The sequence below is a fragment of the Neoarius graeffei genome, chromosome 21 (assembly GCF_027579695.1).
Source record: "Neoarius graeffei isolate fNeoGra1 chromosome 21, fNeoGra1.pri, whole genome shotgun sequence".
NCBI lineage: Eukaryota > Metazoa > Chordata > Actinopteri > Siluriformes > Ariidae > Neoarius > Neoarius graeffei.
Genome location: NC_083589.1, coordinates 20,436,093 through 20,458,996, shown reverse-complemented (window position 1 = coordinate 20,458,996; position 22,904 = coordinate 20,436,093). Strand labels below are relative to the sequence as shown.

The following is a 22,904-nucleotide window of genomic DNA, read 5'->3' as shown; positions in this document are numbered from 1 at the left end:
CGTAGAAGAAGGGTCCGGGTACTGAATTGGCCAGCCTGCTGTCCAGATCTTTCACCCATAGAAAACATTTGGTGCGTCATAAAATGGAAGATACGACAAAAAAGACTAAAGACAGTTGAGCAACTAGAATCCTACATTAGACAAGAATAGGTTAACATTCCTATCCCTAAACTTCAGCAACTTGTCTCCTCAGTCCCCAGATGTTTACAGACTGTTGTAAAGAGAAAAGGGGATGTCTCACAGTGGTAAACATGGCCTTGTCCCAACTTTTTTGAGATGTGTTGTTGTCATGAAATTTAAAATCACCTAATTTTTCTCTTTAAATGATACATTTTCTCAGTTTAAACATTTGATATGTCATCTATGTTCTATTCTGAATAAAATATGGAATTTTGAAATTTCCACATCATTGCATTCCGTTTTTATTTACAATTTGTACTTTGTCCCAACTTTTTTGGAATCGGGGTTGTATATGGGCATAAGCCACGTGGCATTCTGGATGTGCTATGGGAAACTTGGGAGGAGGGACCTTCACCAAGTAAAAATGAAATTCAGTACATTCTTGACCTGCTTGCAAAACTCCACACCCTCATGCACCTAACCCAGAAGAATTTGTGGCAGGCACAAGAACATCAAAGCCGGCTGTATGACAGGGGCACGCGCCTTAGAGAGTTCATGCCGGGAGACAAAGTGCTCATATTATTGCCCAAGTCGAGTTCTAAACTAGTCGCCAAGTGGCAAGAGCCCTTTGAGGTCACACGGCGAATTGGGGACGTCGACTATGAGGTGAAGCGAACGGATAGGGGCGGGGCACTGCAAATCTACCACCTCAACCTTTTAAAACACTGGAATGAGGGAATCCCCGTGGTGTTGGCATCGGTAGTCCCAGAGAAGGCGGAGCTGGGGCTGGAGGTAAAAAAGATAACATCTCGGACCACTCTGGTCCCTTGTGGAGACCACCTCTCACCGGTCCAACTCACAGAGGTAGTCAAGTTGCAGAAGGAATTTTTTGATGTGTTCTCACCCCTTCCTGGTCATACCCACCTCATAGGACACCACATCGAAACGCCCCTGGGGGTGGTAGTGCGTAGCCGCCCTTACCGATTGCCCGAACACAAAAAAAAAGGTGGTTCGGGATGAACTCAAGGCCATGCTCGAAATGGGCATAATCGAGGAGTCCCACAGTGACTGGAGCAGCCCAGTGCTGGATCTAACAAAGGGATATTGGCAGATCCCCTTGACTCCTCTATCCCGAGAAAAAACGGCTTTTTCCACACTGTTTGGATTACACCAATTTGTCATGCTCCCTTTTGGGTTATTTGGGGTGCCCGCTACATTCCAGCGGCTTATGGACAGGGTCCTCCGCCCTCACGCTGCCTACACGGCTGCCTATCTAGACGACATTATAATTTACAGTAATGATTGGCCACGGCACCTGGAACACTTGAGGGCCGTTCTAAAGTCACTGAGGCGGGCAGGCCTCACAGCTAATCCAAAAAAGTGTGCGATTGGGCGGGTGGAAGTATGGTATCTGGGGTTCCACTTGGGCCATGGGCAGGTGCGTCCCCAAATTAACAAGACCGCAGCGATTCCGGCCTGCCCAAGGCCCAAGACCAAAAAGGAGGTGAGATGGTTCTTGGGGCTGGCTGGCTATCATCGTAGGTTTATACCTAATTATTCGGATGTCACCAGCCCGCTAACCAATCTCACTATAAAGGGGGCTTCAGATCCGGTCCATTGGATGGAGCAATGCCAACAGGCCTTCTCTGAGGTAAAAGCTGCACTGTGTGGGGGGCCACTTTTACACTCCCCTGACATCTCTCCCCCCTTTATTTTGCAGACTGATGCATCGGACAGAGGGCTGGGGGCCGTTTTGTCCTAGGAGGTGGAGGGTGAGGAGCGCCCCGTGCTGTACATCAGTCAGAAACTCTCGATGCGTGAAAGTAGGTACAGCACAATCGAGAAGGAGTGTCTCGCCATCAAGTGGGCAGTCCTCGCCCTTTGATACTACCTGCTGGGGCGCCCTTTCACTCTCTGTTCGGACCGCGCGCCCCTCCAATGGCTCCACCGCATGAAGGATGCCAATGCGCGGATCACCTGTTGGTATCTCGCCCTCCAGCCATTTAAGTTCGAGGTGATCCACAGACCGGGGGTGCAGATGGTGGTGGCAGACTTCTTGTCCCATCAGGGGGAGTCAGCTTCAGGCCAGACGGCTCCCCGACCTGAGTTGGGCGGTGGGGGTATGTGGCAGCGGGGGTGTGGCCAAGCAGCAGTCTGTGAATGGAGGGCGGGGTTGGGGAAGGTAAGTGGCCAAATCATTCCACCTGCTGTCAATAATGTGTGTGTGTGTGTGTGTGTGTGTGTGTGTGTGTGTGTGTGTGTGTGTGTGTGTTTGTGGAGCATAAAAGGAGAGAGAGCAGAGAAAAGAAGCTCTCTTCCCGACCACAACACATGAATGAATGAGTGAGAAAGAAAGAAAGAAAGAAAGAAAGAAAGAAAGAAAGAAAGAAAGAAAGAAAGCTGAAAAGCTAAATAAAGTCGTCTGGGTCATATCAACTCTCGCCTGCCGTGCTTCTGTGCTCCACCCACATCAGGGATTGCTACACCTGTGTTTGTGTGTCTCCTCCAGTGACCGCGCCCTATAAAAGGAGAGAGAGAGCAGAGAAAGGGAGCTCTCTCCCGACCTGAATGCATGTGTGAGTGTGTATGAGAAAGAAAGCTGAAAAGCTATACGTATATACAAAATAAGTTTGTAAGAACTCAGTTCTGGCCTGCCGTGCTTCTGTGCTCCACCCACCTGCTCTGATTTTACAGTGGTATAAAGCAAGAGCATGAATAACTGTCTTTCCTTTTGTCTTCAGTGCAAGTAAACAGTCATTCATTTCTTAGTTTGCAAAATTTGACTTGGAATGTGTAACAGTTCTCACGAAGGGGTGGAGCACAGAGGACGGCAGGACAGAGATCAGGGTTGAAACTACGATTTTTATTGCCACACTTTTCAGTGAACAAATTAGAACCCAGACACACACCAACACACAACCGGCATCTGGTTCCGGGATGAGCTCTCTGCTCTCTGCTCTCCCTCTTTAAATAGGGTGCGGTCACTGGGAAGACACACAAACACAGGTTAACTGACAACAGGTGTAGTGATTCTGCCACTTACCTTCCCTGACTCCACCCTCCTGTCACAGACCAGCGCTTGGCCATGCCCCCACTGCCACATACCCCCACCGCCCGACTCAGGCCGGGTGGCCGTCCGGCCTGCAGCCGACTCCCCCCCCCTTGACGGGAGAGGAAGTCCGCCACGACCATCTGCGCCCCTGGCCTGTGGACCACCTTGAAATTAAAGGGTTGGAGTGCCAGATACCAACGGGTGATCCGCGTGTTGCCATCCTTCATGCGGTGGAGCCACTGGAGGGGCGCGTGGTCCGAACAGAGGGTGAAAGGGTGCCCCAGCAGCAGAGGTGGAAAAACCCGGGTGCAGAAAGTAAAAACCCTGCCACATTTTTGTTCCAGCCAATTCAGTGAACCAGCTGATCCTAATTACCACATCCCCTAAGCCAGGTTAATGAGCTAATTGGTGAAATCATCTGTGTTGAGAGCACAGGCAGAAGGAAAACCTAAGCAGGACTTTTACTTTGTCAATCCAGTTTTTCCACCTCTGCCCAGCAGGTAGTAACGGAGGGCGAGGACTACCCACTTGATTGCCAGGCACTCTTTCTCTATGGTGCTGTCGTGCCCCTCATGCACTGACAGCTTCCTGCTGATGTATAGGACTGGGCGGTCCTCCCCCTCCACCTCCTGGGACAAAACCGCCCCCAGCCCTCTGTCCGACATGTCGATCTGTAATATAAAGGGGAGAGAAAAGTCAGGGGAGTGTAAAAGTGGCCCCCCACACAGTGCGGCCTTTACCTCAGAAAAAGCCCACTGGCATTGCTCCGTCCACTGGACTGGATCTGGTGCCCCCTTTTTAGTGAGATCAGTTAGCGGGCTGGTGACGTCCGAATAATTAGGTATAAACCTCCGATAATAGCCAGCCAGCCCCAGGAACTGTCTCACCCCCTTTTTGGTCTTGGGTCTCGGACAGGCCGCAATTGCTGCGGTCTTGTTAATTTGGGGCCGCACCTGCCCCTTGCCCAAGTGGAAGCCCAGATACCGTACTTCCACCCGCCCAATCGCACACTTCTTCAGGTTGGCTGTGAGACCCGCTCGCCTCAGCGACCTAAGGATGGCCCTCAGATGTTCGAGATGCCTCGGCCAGTCATTACTATAGATGATGATGTCATAAAGGTAGGAGGCCGCATAGGTGGCGTGGGGGCGGAGGACCCGGTCCATCAGCTGCTGAAACGTAGTGGGCGCCCCAAACAGCCCGAACAGAAGTGTGACAAATTGGTGTAATCCGAACGGTGTGGAAAAGGCCGTTTTTTCTCGGGATAGTGGAGTCAAGGGGATCTGCCAGTATCCCTTTGTCAAATCCAGTGTCGAATAAAAGCGAGCCATGCCTAGTCGATCGAGCAACTCATCAATCCGAGGCATTGGGTACGCGTCAAATTTAGACACCGCGTTGACTTTTCTATAGTCCACACAGAACCGGACCGACCCGTCGGCCTTGGGCACCAAGACCACTGGGCTGCTCCAGTCCCTGTGGGACTCCTCGATGATGCCCATTTCGAGCATGGCCTCGAGTTCTTCCCGAACCACCTTTTTTTGTGTTCGGGTAGCCTGTAAGGGCGGCTACACACTACCACCCCCGGGGGCATCTCTAATGTGGTACTCTATGAGGTTAGTGCGACTGGGCAGGGGCGAGAACACATCCGAAAACTCGGTCTGCAACTGGGCAACCTCTGCGAGTTGGGTCGGGGAGAGGTGGTCTCCACAGGGGACCGGAGGGATACATGACACCAATGCCCCTTTTTGGACCTCCGGCCCCAGCTCCGCCTTCTCCGGAACCACCAACACCAATTCCACGGGGACCTCCTCATTCCAGAGTTTAAGCAGATTGAGGTGGTAAATCTGTAGCACCCCACCCCTGTCCATTCGCCTCACCTCATAGTCGACGTCTCCGACTCGCCGTGTGACCTCAAAGGGTCCTTGCCACTTGGCGACCAATTTGGAGCTCGATGTGGGCAACAGTACGAGTACTTTATCTCCCGGTGCAAACTCTCTAAGGCGCGTACCCTTGTTGTACAGGCGGGTTTGCCGTTCTTGGGCCTGCTGCAAATTCTCCTGGGTTAGGTGGGTGAGCGTGTGGAGTTTTGCGCGCAGGTCCATAACGTATTGAATTTTGTTTTTGCTTTGTGAAGGTCCCTCCTCCCAATTTTCCCACAGCACATCTAGAATGCCGCGCGGCTTACGCCCATATAATAATTAGAACGGGGAGAACCCCGTGGAGGCTTGGGGAACCTCTCGCACTGAAAACAGCAAGGGCTCGAGCCACTGATCCCAATTACATGTGTCCTTACTTGTGAATTTTTAAATTATATTCTTGAGGGTGCGGTTGAACCGTTCCACTAAACCGTCTGTTTGTGGGTGATACACGCTGTTGCGGATCGGCTTAATCCCCAATAACCCATACAGTTCGCGCAGTGTCCGTGACATAAATGTGGTGCCTTGATCAGTCAGAATCTCTTTCGAGATTCCAACTCGGGAGATAACGCGGAAGAGCGCCTCCGCAATACTGCGTGCTGAGATATTGCGCAGAGGCACTGCTTCCGGGTATCGCATTGCATAGTCCACTAGAACTAATATAAAGCGGTACCCTCGTGTCGACCGATCTAATGGCCCGACGAGATCCATCCCAACTCTTTCAAACGGGGTCTCGATTAATGGTAGAGGGCGCAAAGGCGCTTTTGGAATGGCCGCTGGATTCACTAACTGGCATTCGCGGCACGCCGTACACCACCTACGAACGTCGCCGCGAATCCCCGGCCAATAGAATCGGGCCATTATTCGGGCTAGTGTCTTATCCTGCCCTAGGTGTCCAGCCATGGGATTAAAGTGACCCGCCTGGAATACCAATTCCCGGCGGCTCTTTGGAATTAAAAGCTGCGTGACTCGCTCCTTAGTTTGAGTGTCCTGCGTCACTCGGTATAACCTATCCTTCCTAATTGCGAAGTAGGAGAAGGATGGGGTGGCGTTCGGCTGGAGCGGTTGACCATCGATTACTCTCACTTGGTCAAACGCATGCCGCAGAGTCTCGTCTCGCGACTGCTCTAATGGGAAATCTGTGAGGGATTCCGCAACAGAGAGAGGAGGAGCCTGCTGCTCCTCACTCTGATGCAGAGATGATGTAGATGGCTCTGTGACAGCTGCTCCCGCCAAAGCAGCACCGGGACCTCCCCCTGTTAAATGGCAGGACCCACTCTTTACTAAGTGTGTCATTAAATACCGAAATCCCGGCCAATCTGTCCCCAAAATTAAAGAGTGGGTAAGGCGAGGATTAACCGCCGCCTTCACTATAAATTTTTCCCCTCTGAAAACAATCTGGACCGACACCAAAGGGTAGCTGTGAACGTTCCCATGCACACACAACACCTTTACCCCCTGTGCTCCCCCCAATGCCTCATCTTGAACCAGGCTGTGGTGGATTGAGGTCTGATTACAACCAGAATCCACCAATGCCTGATATGTATCCCCTTGAATACTCACCGGTATGCGATACGCTCCGGCCCGATCGAGGGCGGCTCCTGGCGCGTCAGGGATCCGAACCACCGCGCCCACCTCCATGACCGTGCACTGCTGTTGGAGGTGGCCCGGCTCCCCGCAGCACCAGCAAGCCGGCCCGGGCTTCCTCTCCGCACCGGTGTTCTGGGGCTCACTCACCTGAGGGGGGGGGGAAACAGACACAGAAGGGAGAAACGGGAGGGCACCGCGGGTGCGGCGGGCCGGCACAGGTGGTGCCGGCCCCCGCCTCCCTGGTGGGGGAATGGGGCAAGGACGAGACACAGGAGAGGGAGAGAGAGAGAGAAGAGGAGAGAAGAGGCTGTCTGCTGTCCTGCCGCCGGGACAGCCGCCATTTGGTCCTCCGCCAGCTCGACTGCATGATCCAGCGACGCCAGGCGGTGGCACTGGACCCACTCCGCAGTTCCCGCTGGCAAGCGTGCGATGAATTGCTCCAGCACCACCTGGTCGATGATCCCCTCGGTGTCGCGGTTGTCGGCCCTCAGCCACCGTCAGCAGGCGTCCTGGAGTTGCTGGCCGACCGCGAACGGCCGGCCGACTTCCTCTAAGCGCAAAGCGCGGAAGCGCTGCCGCTGCTGTTCCGGGGTGCGCCCCACGCACTGGAGGATGGCCTGGCGAAGGTCCGCATAGGCCAGCCGGCGGTCGGCGGGGAGCTGTAGCATGGCCAGTTGTGCCTCTCCCGTTAGCACGGGGAGGAGGCGCGCCGCTCCATCGGCCACCCCGAGGTTTCTGTGACTTGCTCGAAGAGTGTGATGAATGCCTCGGGGTCGTCCTGCGGGCCCATCTTTGTTAGGGTGAGGGGGGACGGACCTGCGGTGGGAGCGTTGGTGGACCCCGCCGACGCGAGGAGGTGCCGGAACACCTGTCGATCTTCTTGTTGGGCCAACACCAGGGCATCGAACCGCTGTTCTTGCTCCTTTCGGAGGGTGAGTAGCACCTGGTGCTGGCTTTGCTGGGCCGTGGCAAGGGCGTGGACCAGTTCGGCGAACGGGGAGGACTCCATGGGGCTGTTAGGCTGCTGTGCTCCAGGTCCCGGGTTTCAGCACCACTGTAACAGTTCTCACAAAGGGGTGGAGCACAGAGGACAGCAGGACAGAGATCAGGTTTGAAACTACGATTTTTATTGCCACACTTTTCAGTGAACAAATTAGAACCCAGACACACCAACACACAACCGGCGTCTGGTTCTGGGATGAGCTCTCTGCTCTCCCTCTTTAAATAGGGCATGGTCACTGGGAAGACACACACAAACACAGGTTAATTGACAACAGGTGTAGTGATTCTGCCACTTACCTTCCCTGACTCCGCCCTCCTGTCACAGACCGGCGCTTGGCCATGGCCCCGCTGCCACAGGATGTTAAAAAAATTTGTACTGAAAACTTACCTCATTATCATCAAGCAACTTGTGTGCCTTTGTCAAGCTCAAAATGTTTGCAGTGGATATTGTCTGAAACTCCTCTTCATACTGATTTTTAGTGAGTGGTCAGGGCAGCAAGCAAATTCATGTAGAGCTAGAGCAGCATCAAGTTTTTGGGTGCCCAAAACTGCTTGTATGCCTCGTGAACACTATGTAGCCATCCGGACAGGACACGAGTTACAAATGTACAGTCAGATACAAATGTAGCGACACTGTCATAGCCTTGCTGTCACAGGGTCCCTGCTTTGGCGCGAGTACCCAAGGAGACCAGACATGTCTAGACAGTTGCCACAGCAATGGGTTAATTAGTCCACAGAATATTCATAAATCAGCTTGTCTACTAAAAGTGATGGGTTTTGTAGTTCCGCGTAAGCCAAATAAGAAAAATCCCGGAAAGCAGAGGTAATTGGTGACATCAGGGCCAGGCTAATTTGCATCGGTTTTGGTGCGAATGGGTGCTACCAACTTACAGTACAAAGGGATGACGCCGGGTCGCCAGGGTGAAGGGACGCAGCCGGATTTAATAAGGGAAAACAAAGGCGCACAGTGGGCTGTTTATTTACACTATTCTCTCCTTTTCTTCCTTGTAAATAGTCAAAGAACTCCCATTGTAACTTGGGGGAGGTGCCCCCCCAACATAATTTTAGGGGGGTCGCCCCCCCTCTGCCACCGCCACTGATTGTGGCATCGATTGGACTGTTAGGAACTAATCTACTACATGCTATGTGAGACAGCAGGCATTGGTCATTATTTGCCCACTCATGCAGTCAATCATTGCAAAGTGACAACGGTGATGACATGATATTATTTTAATTACACCGTAGAAACAGAGTCATGACAACATTGCATTTGTTTCAGTGCACATTATCATGCCCTAATTCACACCAAGTGCAATATATGGCAGGGTAGTTTAATTTGTTCCAGCTGTTATTACAACACAGTTTACTTTTAACTAAATGACATGAATGAGACTCAAACAGCATATTCTGGTTCACCTGAGTATCTTACCATTACCACAAAACACTGCTCCATTATGCGGGCTGCACAACTATAACACGATCATAGCTTGTGGTTCTAAACATAGTTGTACAGCTGGACAGATAAGGTTATGTTACATGGGCAAGTTGCATATCTTATTGAAATGTTGGTTAAAATGGAAGAACATCTTGCTACTGAACAGAAAAGCATTTGCACTATCATCCAGAGATTGCAAATTTGAAATTGGATGATGCTGAAGCCATCTGTGACCATGATCGAAAGGAGTGAAATTGGCTGTGCTCACTGGGAATGAGGAATGACATACTCTCTCTCCCTTGTCAATCACAGAGACACTTGCCAATCATGAGCGTTTGTGAACTCATGTATGCAGAAGAGGGTAGATATCACTTTCTTCTGTGTATGTGTCATGCTGCCCTGTTACACATATCAGAGAATAATTTCTGACTGATCTCTTTATAATGTATTAATTCTAACCAAACCAATACGAACTATACCACTCTCTCTTCAACAGGTTCCTATTAGTCATAAAAATACATGATTAATGTCTTATTTTCATGCTTGCAACATGATCACACAAATAGAGACAACTGACAACCCTCATATCCTGTCCTATTATGCCTTATCTTGGGTGGGACTGGGTCTTCTACATCTCTTGACCTGAATACATTGCTGTATTCCTGGTGCAGTCTCCAGGACAGACATGTATAAAGGCTACACTGTAATTATTTTGAAATACACTTAAACCATTTATACTACAGTACTGTTGAATTCTCTATTCTAATTGTTTAGAAAGTGTTGATTTGCATTTTTTATTTATAAATTCTAGATTTTGTCTTATTCTTATTTGAGTGGCTGGTGAGGACACGAGTGTTGATACTTGTTATACTGGAAGTAATAATAGAAAAACACTTGGTGTTTTTCCAAGGCTGTTCTTTTCCAGGGCTTGGGAGCAGCATCTACATCTGCTGATTTGAATGCTTAGCTACAGTGGTGCTTGAAAGTTTGTGAACCCTTTATAATTTTCTATATTTCTGCATACATATGACCACACTGTAAAAAATATTTGTTGTTTTAACTTAAAAAAGTTAGTGCAAGGGCTGCCTTAAAATTTTGAGTTCACTGGAATTCACATAGTAAGTTAAATTGTTGTGAACTTACTATATTAATTTCAGTGAACTCAAAATTTTAAGGCAGCCCTTAAGGCAACCCTTGCACTAACTTTTTTAAGTTAAAACAACAAATCATTTTTTACAGTGCAAAAATATCATCAGATTTTCACACAAGTCCTAAAAGTACATAAAGAGAACCCAGTTAAACAAATGTGACAAAAATATTATACTTGGTCATTTATTTATTGAGGAAAATGATCCAATAATCCATATCTGTGAGTGGCAAAAGTATGTGAACCTTTGCTTTCAGTATCTGGTGTGACCCCTTGTGCAGCAATAAATGTAACTAAATGCTTCCAGTAACTGTTGATCAGTTCTGCACACCGGTATGGAGGAATTTTAGCCCATTCCTCCATACAGAACAGCTTCAACTCTGGGATATTGGTGGGTTTCCTCACATGAACTGCTCGCTTCAGGTCCTTCCACAACATTTCGATTGGATTAAGGTCAGGACTTTGACTTGGCCATTCCAAAACATTAACTTTATTCTTCTTTAACCATTCTTTGGTAGAACGACTTGTGTGCTTAGGGTCGTTGTCTTGCTGCATGACCCACCTTCTCTTGAGATTCAGTTCATGGACAGATGTCCTGATATTTTCCTTTAGAATTTGCTGGTATAATTCAGAATTCATTGTTCCATCAGTGATGGCAAGCCGTCCTGGCCCAGATGCAGCAAAACAGGCACAAACCATGATACTACCACCACCATGTTTCACAGATGGGATAAGGTTCTTATGCTGGAATGCAGTGTTTTCCTTTCTCCAAATATATGCTTCTCACTTAAACCAAAAATTCTATTTTGGTCTCATCTGTCCACAAAACATTTTTCCAATAGCCTTCTGGCTTGTCCACGTGATCTTTAGCAAACTGCAGATGAGCAGCAATGTTCTTTTTGGAGAGCAGTGGCTTTCTCCTTGCAACCCTGTCATGCACACCATTGTTGTTCAGTGTTCTCCTGATGGTGGACTCATGAACATTAACATTAGCCAGTGTGAGAGAGGCCTTCAATTGCTTAGAAGATACCCTGGGGTCCTTTGTGACCTTGCCAACTATTACACACCTTGCTCTTGGAGTGATCTTTGTTGGTCGACCACTCCTGGGGAGGATAACAATGGTCTTGAATTTCCTCCATTTGTACACAATCTGTTTGACTGTGGATTGGTGGAGTCCAAACTCTTTAGAGATGGTTTTGTAACCCTTTCCAGCCTGATGAGCATCAACAACACTTTTTCTGATGTCCTCAGAAATCTCCTTTGTTCGTGCCATGATACACTTCCACAAACATGTGTTGTGAAGATCAGACTTTGATAGATCCCTGTTCTTTAAATAAAACAGGGTGCCCACTCACACCTGATTGTCATCCCATTGATTGAAACCACCTGACTCTAATTTCAGCTTCAAATTAACTGCTAATCCTAGAGGTTCACATACTTTTGCCACTCACAGATATGTAATATTGGATCATTTTCCTCAATAAATAAATGACCAAGTATAATATTTTTGTCTCATTTGTTTAACTGGGTTCTCTTTATGTACTTTTAGGACTTGTGTGAAAATCTGATGATGTTTTAGGTCATATTTATGCAGAAATATAGAAAATTATAAAGGGTTCACAAACTTTCAAGCACCACTGTATGTTCCATAGTCTGAGGTGGTAGTGGTGGCACATCATACAACCTTGTCATTTATTATTTTCCTATAACTGTATGCCCACCCTCCCATGTTTTATTCCTTACTTGGTGCACAATTTAATGCAAGAAAATTAAGAATGTGTGGTTTCACAGTCACCCTGTGCTCTAAGAAGACAACATTTTCATTTATTAGCCACTTTCATCCAGAGAAATGAGGCACAGTATAATCCTGGCATATATAACGGATCATTGGGGGTTAAGAATCTTGTGCGAAGATTTGAAGTTACAACCTTCACGCCACTAAATAGGAACTTTACCCACTGACTACTATTGCTACTCATTTATTCATATGTAACTATTATATATGAACAAATGTGGACAGTTATGTCTATCTGTCTCCTTGCATCATCTCATCTCAGTCGTAAAATAAGTTAAAGAAGGCAATGACTTTAAAATTATCGGAACTATAATTATATATTTGATATCTATGTTTAATGGTGTGGGGCTGTCTATGGTGCTGACTAAGCATCAGTTTGGATAATGCAAGTCTCAGAAAAGGGTTTATTCTCTTAAAAATATATCACAAGAGGGAAGTGGAAGCAATTTACTTCTAGTCCTAGCAATGATACCATGAAGCATGCCAGTCAGGTGGAAGCATAAGGTCAGTATTTACTAGCTGTATTTCTTTTCGGTATTTAAAAATGTCAGTTTCACAGCACTCATCACTTGACCAAATATTCATCTCATATCATACAGTGGTTGTAGTGGTTTTAGTAGTTTATCGTGGGATTGAGAATTTTGACAGGAACAGCATTTGGTGGTTTCATGATGCGATCCGGTAAGCAAAACCTGTTAGTTGCGCAGTCTCTCCACATTAAAGCAAAAAAAAAGAACAAAGAAAACCTGACAGGAAATGCATACTGCCAGGAGAAGGCTCCTCCTCACAAGTGTGTAAATGTGAGTAAAAAGAAATACTCTCATAAATGTATTTACAGCAGTGTTACAATAAGTGTCTTAAGCCAGGTTTACATGGCATGATATTCGACTAGATTTTGCTGTTGCAGGCAAAATCATACATAGTAAATCTTGGTCATGACTTGAGATCAGTGGTGTCAGAATTTATAGTGTGACACCAACTGGTGCCTGATTTTTGTTTGACAAAAGACAGCCGGTGGCAAAGTTCTGGCAGTGTCAAAATGCTTAAAACCTCAGAGTTTGAGTGCTGCTACTGTCTAAAATCCATCAATAGGAGGACAACATATGATTACACAAAACACACATGATATCTACAAACATCGTAATGGCAATGATGAAATGTAAACAAAACATATAAGAAGAAGCCAAGCCTTTATTTGTCACACATATACTCAAGCACAGACTTAAGCACACAGTGAAATTCATCCTCTGCATTTAACCTATCTGAAGCAGTGAACACACACAAGTGAACAATGAGCACACACACATACCCAGAGCAGTGGGCAGCTATGCTACAGCGCCCGGAGAGGAGTTGGGGGTTAGGTGCCTTGCTCAAGGGCACTTCAGCCCAACCTCAGGCCATTAAAAGGAAGAACAGTGTGTTGAATTGCAGCAGAAGACAGACTGTCTCTCTAATCACACTTGTATCATAACTGGACAAAATGGGAAGCGACATGGAAAGAAACAGAAGATTAATTACAGATTCCAGGTGTGTAGCTAGCTAATTAGCATTCAGAAACTCTGTTCATAGAGTTTATTTACTATTATGACAACATGAAATTTGTTATGCTTTCCAGTTGAAGAGCTACAAACCTGTGCTATGTCATTGTGCAACCAGTCTGGCAGAACACGGTAACATCTCATTATCTCCAGCTGCTTAATCCTGTTCTACAGGGTCGCAGGTAAGCTGAAGCCTATCCCAGCTGACTACGGGCGAAAGGCGGGGCACACCCTGGACAAGTCGCCAGGTCATCACAGGGCTGACACATAGACACAGACAACCATTCACACTCACATTCACACCTACGGTCAATTTAGAGTCACCAGTTAACCTAACCTGCATGTCTTTGGACTGTGGGGGAAACCGGAGCACCCGAAGGAAACCCACGCGGACATGGGGAGAACATGCAAACTCTGCACAGAAAGGCCCTCGTGGGCCACGGGGCTCGAACCCGGACCTTCTTGCTGTGAGGCGACAACACTAGCCACTACACCACCGTGCCACCCCGAACACAGCAACTCATTTCATCTCATTATCTCTAGCCGCTTTATCCTGTTCTACAGGGTCGCAGGCAAGCTGGAGCCTATCCCAGCTGACTATGGGCGAAAGGCGAGGTACACCCTGGACAAGTCGCCAGGTCATCACAGGGCTGACACATAGACACAGACAACCATTCACACTCACATTCACACCTACGGTCAATTAAGAGTCACCAGTTAACCTAACCTGCATGTCTTTGGACTGTTGGGGAAACCGGAGCACCCGGAGGAAACCCACGCGGACACGGGGAGAACATGCAAACTCCACATAGAAAGGCCCTTGCCGGCCACGGGGCTCAAACCCGGACCTTCTTGCTGTGAGGCAACATCGCTAACCACTACACCACCGTGCCGCCCCAACACAGTAACTATCTTCATCAATTAAACTGAATATGTTATTACATGTTAAGAACATGTTATCGCACAGTCTGTTATAGAATTCTTATTGGGATAATCTTGTACAGTGTAGCAAATAATAATCATAAATTCTTGCTGAAATTACACAGTACAAAACCAACTTTAAAAAGAAAGGATCCTTGAAGGGATTTTAAAGGGTTATTTGGATAATTAAGGGAGCTTGGCTTCCAAAAAGGGTTCTACTTGTGATAGGGAAACATTCTGCTGTTTATAGAACATGAGAATGTAAGGGTTCCCCACAGATTCCCCACAACCAAAGAGTTTGTGTATCAGTGCTGTGCAGAAACCATATTAATCAGGTGTATGAAGATTTGTATTTATTAATCTAGCAGACCCTTTGGCAGCTCAGAGGTTAATGTTCTGTGATATGAGACCAGAGGATTGCCACAAAGCCACTACTGGTCCCTTGAGCAAAATGCTTAATCTTCAATTTCATAGCTACATGCTTCAGAAATTTATGTCTGCTCGTGGAGTGAATTTATATTCCTTCGCTGGTATTAACAAATAAACCATAATGCTTACTACATGACTTACTTAATTTTTTCACTGCAGGTTCTGAATTATTCATTGAGGCTCCTAAATAATATGGATTAATATTAGACTGGGGGTTAAATCTTCTGTACACACAGACATTTGATTAGCTAACTTAAGGGCTTCATAATTAGTCCTTATTTGCACAGGGAAAACATTGGCAAATTATCAGCTAAGACATACTGTAAATGCACTGAGAAAAAAACAAAACTAAAGCTCAAAGTTTAAAAAAGTAATGTATCAACCTATTAAAGCTATAATATATAGCTAAAAGTACAGGGACACCTGACTATCATACCCATAAATGGGCCTTCCTTAAACTGTTATAACTGTATAGAATGTATGCCATAGTATTAAGATTTCCCTACACTGGAACTAAGAGTCCCAGACCTGTTCCAGCATGACAGTGCCCCTGTGTACAAAGCGAGCTTTGTGAAGACATGGCTTGCTAGGACTGGAATTGAAGAACTTGGGTGTCCTGCACAGAGCCCTGGCCTCAACCCCTTCAGTACCTGACTTCACTAATGCTCCTGTAGCTGAATGATCATAAATCCCTGCAGCCACACTCCAAAATCTGGTAGAAAGCCTTCCCAGAAGAGTGGAGATTATTATAACACCAAACACAACGTGTCTTTGTTGTCCATGTGTGCTTGTTTTAGATTTACTCCATATCTGTTCTAGATATGGAGTAAATCTAAAACAAGCACACATCGATGTGATTGGTCAGGTGTCCATATATTTTTGGCAAATAGTGTGTGTATATATATTTTTTTCTTTTTACTGAATTTGAAATAAATTGCTGTAATAATTTGATGCTTTTTGTTTTTTTTACTTTGATCCAAGGTTAAATTTTTTCAGTATGAGTAGAATAGTTACCTCGCCCAGGACAGACTCCACCAGGGGGTGAGGTATTGTTTTTGGTCGGGTTTGTTTGTTTGTTAACGATATTATGGGAAAGCGGCTGGACCAATCTTCATGAAACTTTCAGGCTAGATGGGCATTGGTCTCAAATAGAACCTCCAACATTTTGAGGGTCATTTGGTCAAGGTCAGCAAAAAAAAGTCAAAATCATTTTTGTTGTGGCTACTGCCTCATATAGAGGCCCTAGCCACTATGTCATTGTGCTGTAAGAATGTAAGAGTGTAACAATCGCGAACTGCGCATATGCATACATGTGCTCTGATTAAAATGGCCGATACGTGTATACAATTCGGTTCACCATTGGAAATAAATGGACTAGACTAAAGAAATTGCTTTCAGACATGTTTATGCTTATTACAGAGGGAAAGTGCATTCCACTGAGCTCTAGCACTGGGACAAAATAAGAGTTTCAGTCATGGCGACAGCGTGTGTATGTCAGCCTCAGTTCGGAGGTTTCAGTTGTGAAAACTGTAAGACGTAAGAGTAGAATAATATAAAGTACAGACACTTGATATATTTTACTTCTGTGATTTTTAAATTGTTCATTTTTGGATTAAGCTTCATTTTTGTGGCTACTGCCTCATAGAGTGTGTGTGTGTGTGTGTGTGTGTGTGTGTGTATATATATATATATATATATATATATATATATATATATATATATATATATATGTGTGTTTGTATGTGCTATATTTAGTGTATGGACATGGTATCAAAAAGCTATTTTTTTTTATAAGCAGTAGCCACATGTACCCACAGGATACCTTTTTTTTTTGCGATATCTTCCTTCATATTCATCATAAGTGCTACTGAGCAAGGTTAGTTTTGCCAGGCAACACTTGTTATTAGTGTGCTTGCAAAAGCACACTATTGTTCTTCTTAAGTTTTATTTTTATTATTTGTTTTCACCCGTTTTTTGGATCCACTCCTCCTCCTAGGGCTTTCGAGATAGAGACACCGTTCCAACGCTGAAACGTAGGGCCCGATCTGGAATGGTGTGCTTGTTAAAATGGTTGCACTACCCCTTGTCATTCGTTCAGTATTCATGTTTTTCGGCAAAATTCTGTGCCATTGAAATGAATGGGTTGAACTTTGGAGTGATTACGTCATAAGGAGCTCCCCCACTCTAGACGTTAGAGCGGGAGCAGCAGATAAAAAAATTAAAACTGCAATTTTACAGCCAAAATCCATGTTTTAAACCCTGTAAAACCTCTGAATGAAATTGAAAAACATATAAAGGGTGGAGAGGAGATTTCACTGTGCGAAGCGAAGCGCAGTGAAATCTCCCTTCAAAATGATGTGAAAGAGTGTGACGGGCTGAGCCGTGACGCTGGCATAGCGCGCAGGCAGCCATTTGCTGGCATTTTTAAATCACTGCTAGCATGCTAACATCTAGCAAAAAAATGGGTGAAACGGAATAATAATAATAATAATAATAATAATAATAACTAGATAATAATTCACACTGGCTGTTAAAAACTTCATTTATTGGTTAAAACTTCTGTTATTACAGCTCCGGTAGCAATTCACTCACCAGGCTTTCAAAACATTCTTCTGTGTCTCGTTTGGGGAAACAGATGGACTGTTCCACTGGGGGGGGGGGGGGGGGGGGGGGTTCGGGGATAGAGGGGTTTGCCGGGTTTTTTGTGGGGCAGCCCATTGTGATAGGGGTGTTTTAGGAGTAATGACTTAAAAGCCATTTCAAGGGTTCAATAAGGTTCAATAAGGTATTTTTGTGCATGTCAATAAATGTCAGTGTGTATTTTTGTGTTATGTTTTCTTATTTGATTTATTATTTGGTAATAATTATGTTGTTTAGTTAATTGATTATTTTTGACAGTGGGGCTATCCAGTGGGTGGGGCTACAGTTAGCAATGCTCTATATTAGGCCCAAGAGCCTCAGTAGGTGAGGGTTGGTGGTGAAGTGAATGTGTTTTGTTAATTGAAGTTGCTCTTGATAGTAGTTCAGGGTCTGTGGACTTAGCCTGGCTATTTATGCTTGTTTATTTTCATTTTGTACAGTTTTTGTTTTTGTATATTTTTTCATGCACGCTTGTCACTGTAAATATTTGCACATTGGTAAAAAAAGAGAAAAAGAATTTTTAAAAAAATGAAGCCTTTTCGTTGAAAACTATTTGGTCTCCTCCGTCTTCTCCACTGCTGGGGCTATCCTGCCACAAAGAGACTTTGAGCCAGAGAAGGAGTGAGAGCTGTTGACCATTTAAAACAAGGATTTCAGAGCGCGAAAACACATTCTCATACCGTATATTAACCCTTTACTGTTGCTGGCAACAATTGAGCAAGCACACTCCAGCAGTTCCTGCAGAGGAAATGCAATCTAGTTGTATTTTTCCCCCATATTTACTGTTTTGTCATAAATATGCTGCTGTCCATTGTGCTGCCCACTTACTGGGGAAACACCATTGTAATGCCAGTAAACACTTGTTATGGGTGCACAGAAATAACACTCTCATTTACATATTTCACTCATGCAGTTTAGTCTTAGTCTTGCACACAAGAGGGAACGCCTCATGAATTTTGTAGCACTTTGGAGCTTGTGAGTTGTCTTATTTTTGTGTGTCAGTACAAAGTTGACCAGCTGTGTGCAGAAAATACAAAGCTCATGGACTCTTCTGAAAGTGATATGCAGGCTTAACTATGGAAGCCCATTTCCACCTCCATAATGAGATTATAATCATAATTATAATTTCTCATAATGATGACTTAATATCACTGCTTTTAAGGAAAGACTTACGGACATTTTTAATGATACTAAAAAATGGTTTACCTTTGTTTGATTAATTAGCCATTATTCTTTATTTTGTCTGTCTTGTGGGTGTTTTTTGTTTTGTTTTGTTTTGTCCCTCCGTTCCCTCCCTCTACAAATGTCTTTTGGCATTTGCCAGGCTGTCATTATAAAGAAGAAGTTATTCTTAATGTCTGGGCTGGATAGATACAGTGGATATAAAAAGTGTATACACCCCATTAAAATGATAGGTTTTTCTGATGTAAAAAAAATGAGACCGCGATAAATAATTTCAAAACTTTTCCCATCTTTAATGTGGCCTATAACCTGTACAAGTCAATTGAAAAACAAACAAATCTGTTTGGGGGAAAAACATAAAAAAGTACAATAAACTGGTTGCATAAGTGTGCACACCCTTAAACTAATAATTTGTTGAAGCCCCTTTTGATTTAATTACAGCATTCAGTCTTTTGGGGTCGGAGTCTATCAGCCTGCCACATGTAGACTTGGCAATATTTGCTTACTCTTCCTTGCAAAAGCGCTTCAAATCTGTCAGATTGCGAAGGCATCTCTTGTGCACAGCTCTCTTCAGGTCACCCCACAGATTTTCAATTGGATTTAGGTCTGGGCTATGGCTGGGCCATTACAAACTTTTTTGGGGTCACTGTCATACTGAAAGATGAAATTCCTCTTCATCTTCAACATTCTAGCAGACACCTGAAGGTTTTGGACCAAAATTGACTGGTATTTAGAACTGTTCATAATTCCCTGCACCTTGACTAAAGCCCCTGTTCCAGCTGAAGAAAAACAACCCCAAAACATGATGCTGCCACCACCACGCTTCACCACAGGTATGGTGTTCTTTTGGTGATGTGCAGTGTTGTTTTTTTGCCAAACATACCTTTTGGAATTGTAGCCAAAAAATTCAACCTTGGTTTCATCAGACCATAATACATATTCCCACAAGCTTTTGGGAGAGTTGATGTATATCTTTTGCAAAATTTAGCCAGGCCTGAATGTTTTTCTTTGACCCTACCTCATAGTCCAGACATATGGAGAATACGGGAGATTGTTGTCATATGTAGTACACAACCAGTACTTGCCAGAAATTCCTGCAGCTCCTTCAGTGTTGCTGTAGGCCTCTTGGCAGCCTCGCTGACCAGTTTTCGTCTTGTCTTTTCATCAATTTTGGAGGGACATCCAGTTCTCAGTAATGTCACTGTTGTCCCATATTTTCTCCACTTCTTGACGACTGTCTTCACTGTGCTCCATGGTATATCTAATGCCATGGAATTTTTTTTTTACCCTTCTCCTGATTGATTCCTTTCAACAATGAGACCCCTTTGATGCTTTGTAAGCTCTCTGTGAACCATGGCTTTTGCTGGAGGATGCAACTGAGTAAATGTCTGAACTTTATTTGGGGTTAATCAGAGTCATTTTAATTGATGGCAGGTGTGCACCCAAAAAGACTGAATGCTGCAATTAAATCAAAAGGTGCTTCAACAAAGTATTAGTTTAAGGGTGTGCACACTTATGCAACCAGCTTATTGTACGTTTTTAATTTTTATGCCCCCCCCAAACAGATTTGTTTGTTTTTCAATTGAATTGTACAGGTTATAGGTCACATTAAAGGTTGGAAAAGTTTTGAAATTATTTATCGTGGTCTCATTTTTTTTATGTCAGAAAAACCTATCATTTTAACCAGGTGCACACTTTTTATATCCACTATAGATAGATAGATAGATAGATAGATAGATAGATAGATAGATAGATAGATAGATAGATAGATAGATAGATATTCTCATTATTATGAAACAGTAAGTCATAATTATGACAGTATCTCAGGGGCGGACTGGCAATCTGTGCGTTCTGGAAAAGTCCAGAACGGCTGTCCGGTCTACGGCCGTCGGCCCTGTTCAATAACCAAAATTTTCAGTCTATCAACTAACAACAGGTGGTGCTAAGACGATAATTTATCCGTCAATCATTATTCCATAGGCCTAAAAGCCAGCAAAGAAGAGTAACGTTAGTGTCTGTCAACAGAAAGATGGCAAGCAGAAAACGTAAGGAGAAAGGTGGATGGGAAAAGTTAAAACAAAAGAAAGTGAAGTCACATGAAGAAGATGCTTCAAAATGTAGAAAGCTCACAGAGCTTTTTGGCAGCAGTGCAACTGCAAGCAGCAGCAGTAACGTTCATGTCACGTTATCACCGAGCGAGACTGAGAACCAGGTGGACATCCAACCTGACCAACCACATGCTGATGATGATAGTCATGATGAGGGACAGGTAGCTGAGGGAATTTCACTGGAGGAGGAGGTACTGGTAAGTGACAACGACATAAAACCATAGCATAAAACAGGTTACGTAAAGGCCACTCATAGACCCCTCTCATAGTAGGCCAATCTTCTATTGACTGGATTTGCGGTGTGATGATGAGAAATATGTGGTTTATTGCTGTCAAAACAAACACGTAACTACCAAGCAAGCCAATTATAAATAGATAGGCAAGCACAAATGGCCGCGATTTCATATGTTCACCTCTGCATAATTCATGCAGATTAGGCTCTTTACGTTCAAGAGAACCAAAGCTCTAGCCTATCATTAACCAAAAGTTTGAGGGGGAGAAGTGTTTTCCATTTTGGCACTATTTATCTTTGTCTTCTCTTTCGTGGTGCGTGGTGGAATGTCTGTGGAATAGGCTACAAATGTTGTTTGAAGGATGATTGGCTGAATGGTATCATAACTAATCACAGCAGCATTGCATTGTGCAATTTGTTAATAGCCTAATTTTAGATCTGTTTGTCAGGCTTACCTGAATAAACAATCATAAATAGTCCATCTGTGTGGGTTTTGTTATGACAGACAATATACCACTATAGCACTTTACTATAGCACTATAGTATAGTATACTATAGTATAGTGGGCCTATTTGGGGGGAAAGTCCAGGGCCGTTTTTTGGTCCCAGTCCGTCCCTGCAGTATCTCATAATTTTACACACATTTATAATCATGAGATGCGTTCTCATTTTTATACTACGTGACTAATTTTTTTGTTCAAGTGGCAGAAACAGGCTTCCATTGCTTGCCTTCCACTTGCATTCCATTTGCTTTGTTAATCTGTGGGGAAAGTGCTGAAATTCACGTGTGGATTAAAATATCGTTGGCAACAAAAAACGGAGCATGCGCAAACTGGACCTGGGCACTGGAAAGACTGACATTGTCAGTGTACTTTGACAGTGATCGATGTCATCTACATCGGTTCATATACCATCTTAGACAGATTCCTTCTAGTCACAGCTATCCAACGGAATGGTGTCGCATTTTGCATGGGTTTTAGTCAGATTTGAATGATATCTTTTATTTGAGCAATATAGTGGAAGATGCTAATGCACACAATCAGCAGAAAGCTTGCGCGAGATTTAGCCTGTCAGTCAAAGCAAATGGAGAGAGGTGATTTGTAAGCTCGAGCTTGTAAGATCTGTGTCATAAACCACCTCAAAGTCATTCACCTTACACTGTTAGAATTATAAACACTGTGGCTTTCAGCATTATTCAGAACTGTTTAAGCAACAGATAATAGGATTTAGGAGGATACGAGGACAGTCCCGCTTTGTATTCGAGTAGCCAATACACACAAGATTTCAGAAATATTGGCCAGCAGTTAGAAAGCAAACACACACACACACACACACACACTTTAAAAGTAAGACACATGCATTATATACATAATGTGCAAATAATGTTAGTTAGACTATAGATGCAGCCATACATCTGTGCCCAAGCCAGAACATCTCTGCAATGGCCCATCATCACCGGAGAACTTAGACTACCGTAAGAACTTGCATAGCCTCGACTGGATATAGAAACGGACGACAGAATAATGACTTACCGAATCTCAGGACGTGCGGCATGGCATGACTGCAGCCAGTGAACAGCGCGAGCAGCAGTGGCAGCAGCAGTAGTCTGGGTGGGAAACCGACAATCCGAGCAGTTAAGCGCGCGCTGATTCTACCCATCTTATTGACACTGGTTCTCTTCCATCTTACAGGTGGAAACAAGTGTAGATCTCTACGCGCGCGCGTGTTGCGTGCGTGCGTGTGTGTGTGTGTGTGTGTGCGCGCGCGAGCGTGCGCGCGCGTGTCGCTATAAAAGCGCTTG

General features: G+C 44.8%; 1 protein-coding gene across 1 annotated transcript in view; it reads right to left on the bottom strand.

Moving 5' to 3' along the window:
* Nucleotides 1–22,678, bottom strand: part of LOC132869568 (glutamate receptor ionotropic, kainate 2) — a 219,363-nt gene extending 196,685 nt beyond the window's left edge. The window contains exon 1 of the mRNA XM_060902809.1: nucleotides 22,636–22,678. Within this exon, the coding sequence (XP_060758792.1) occupies nucleotides 22,636–22,657 (22 nt within the window). The 5' untranslated portion in view covers nucleotides 22,658–22,678. The remainder of the gene's footprint in view (nucleotides 1–22,635) is intronic.
* Nucleotides 22,679–22,904: the final 226 nt, after the last annotated feature.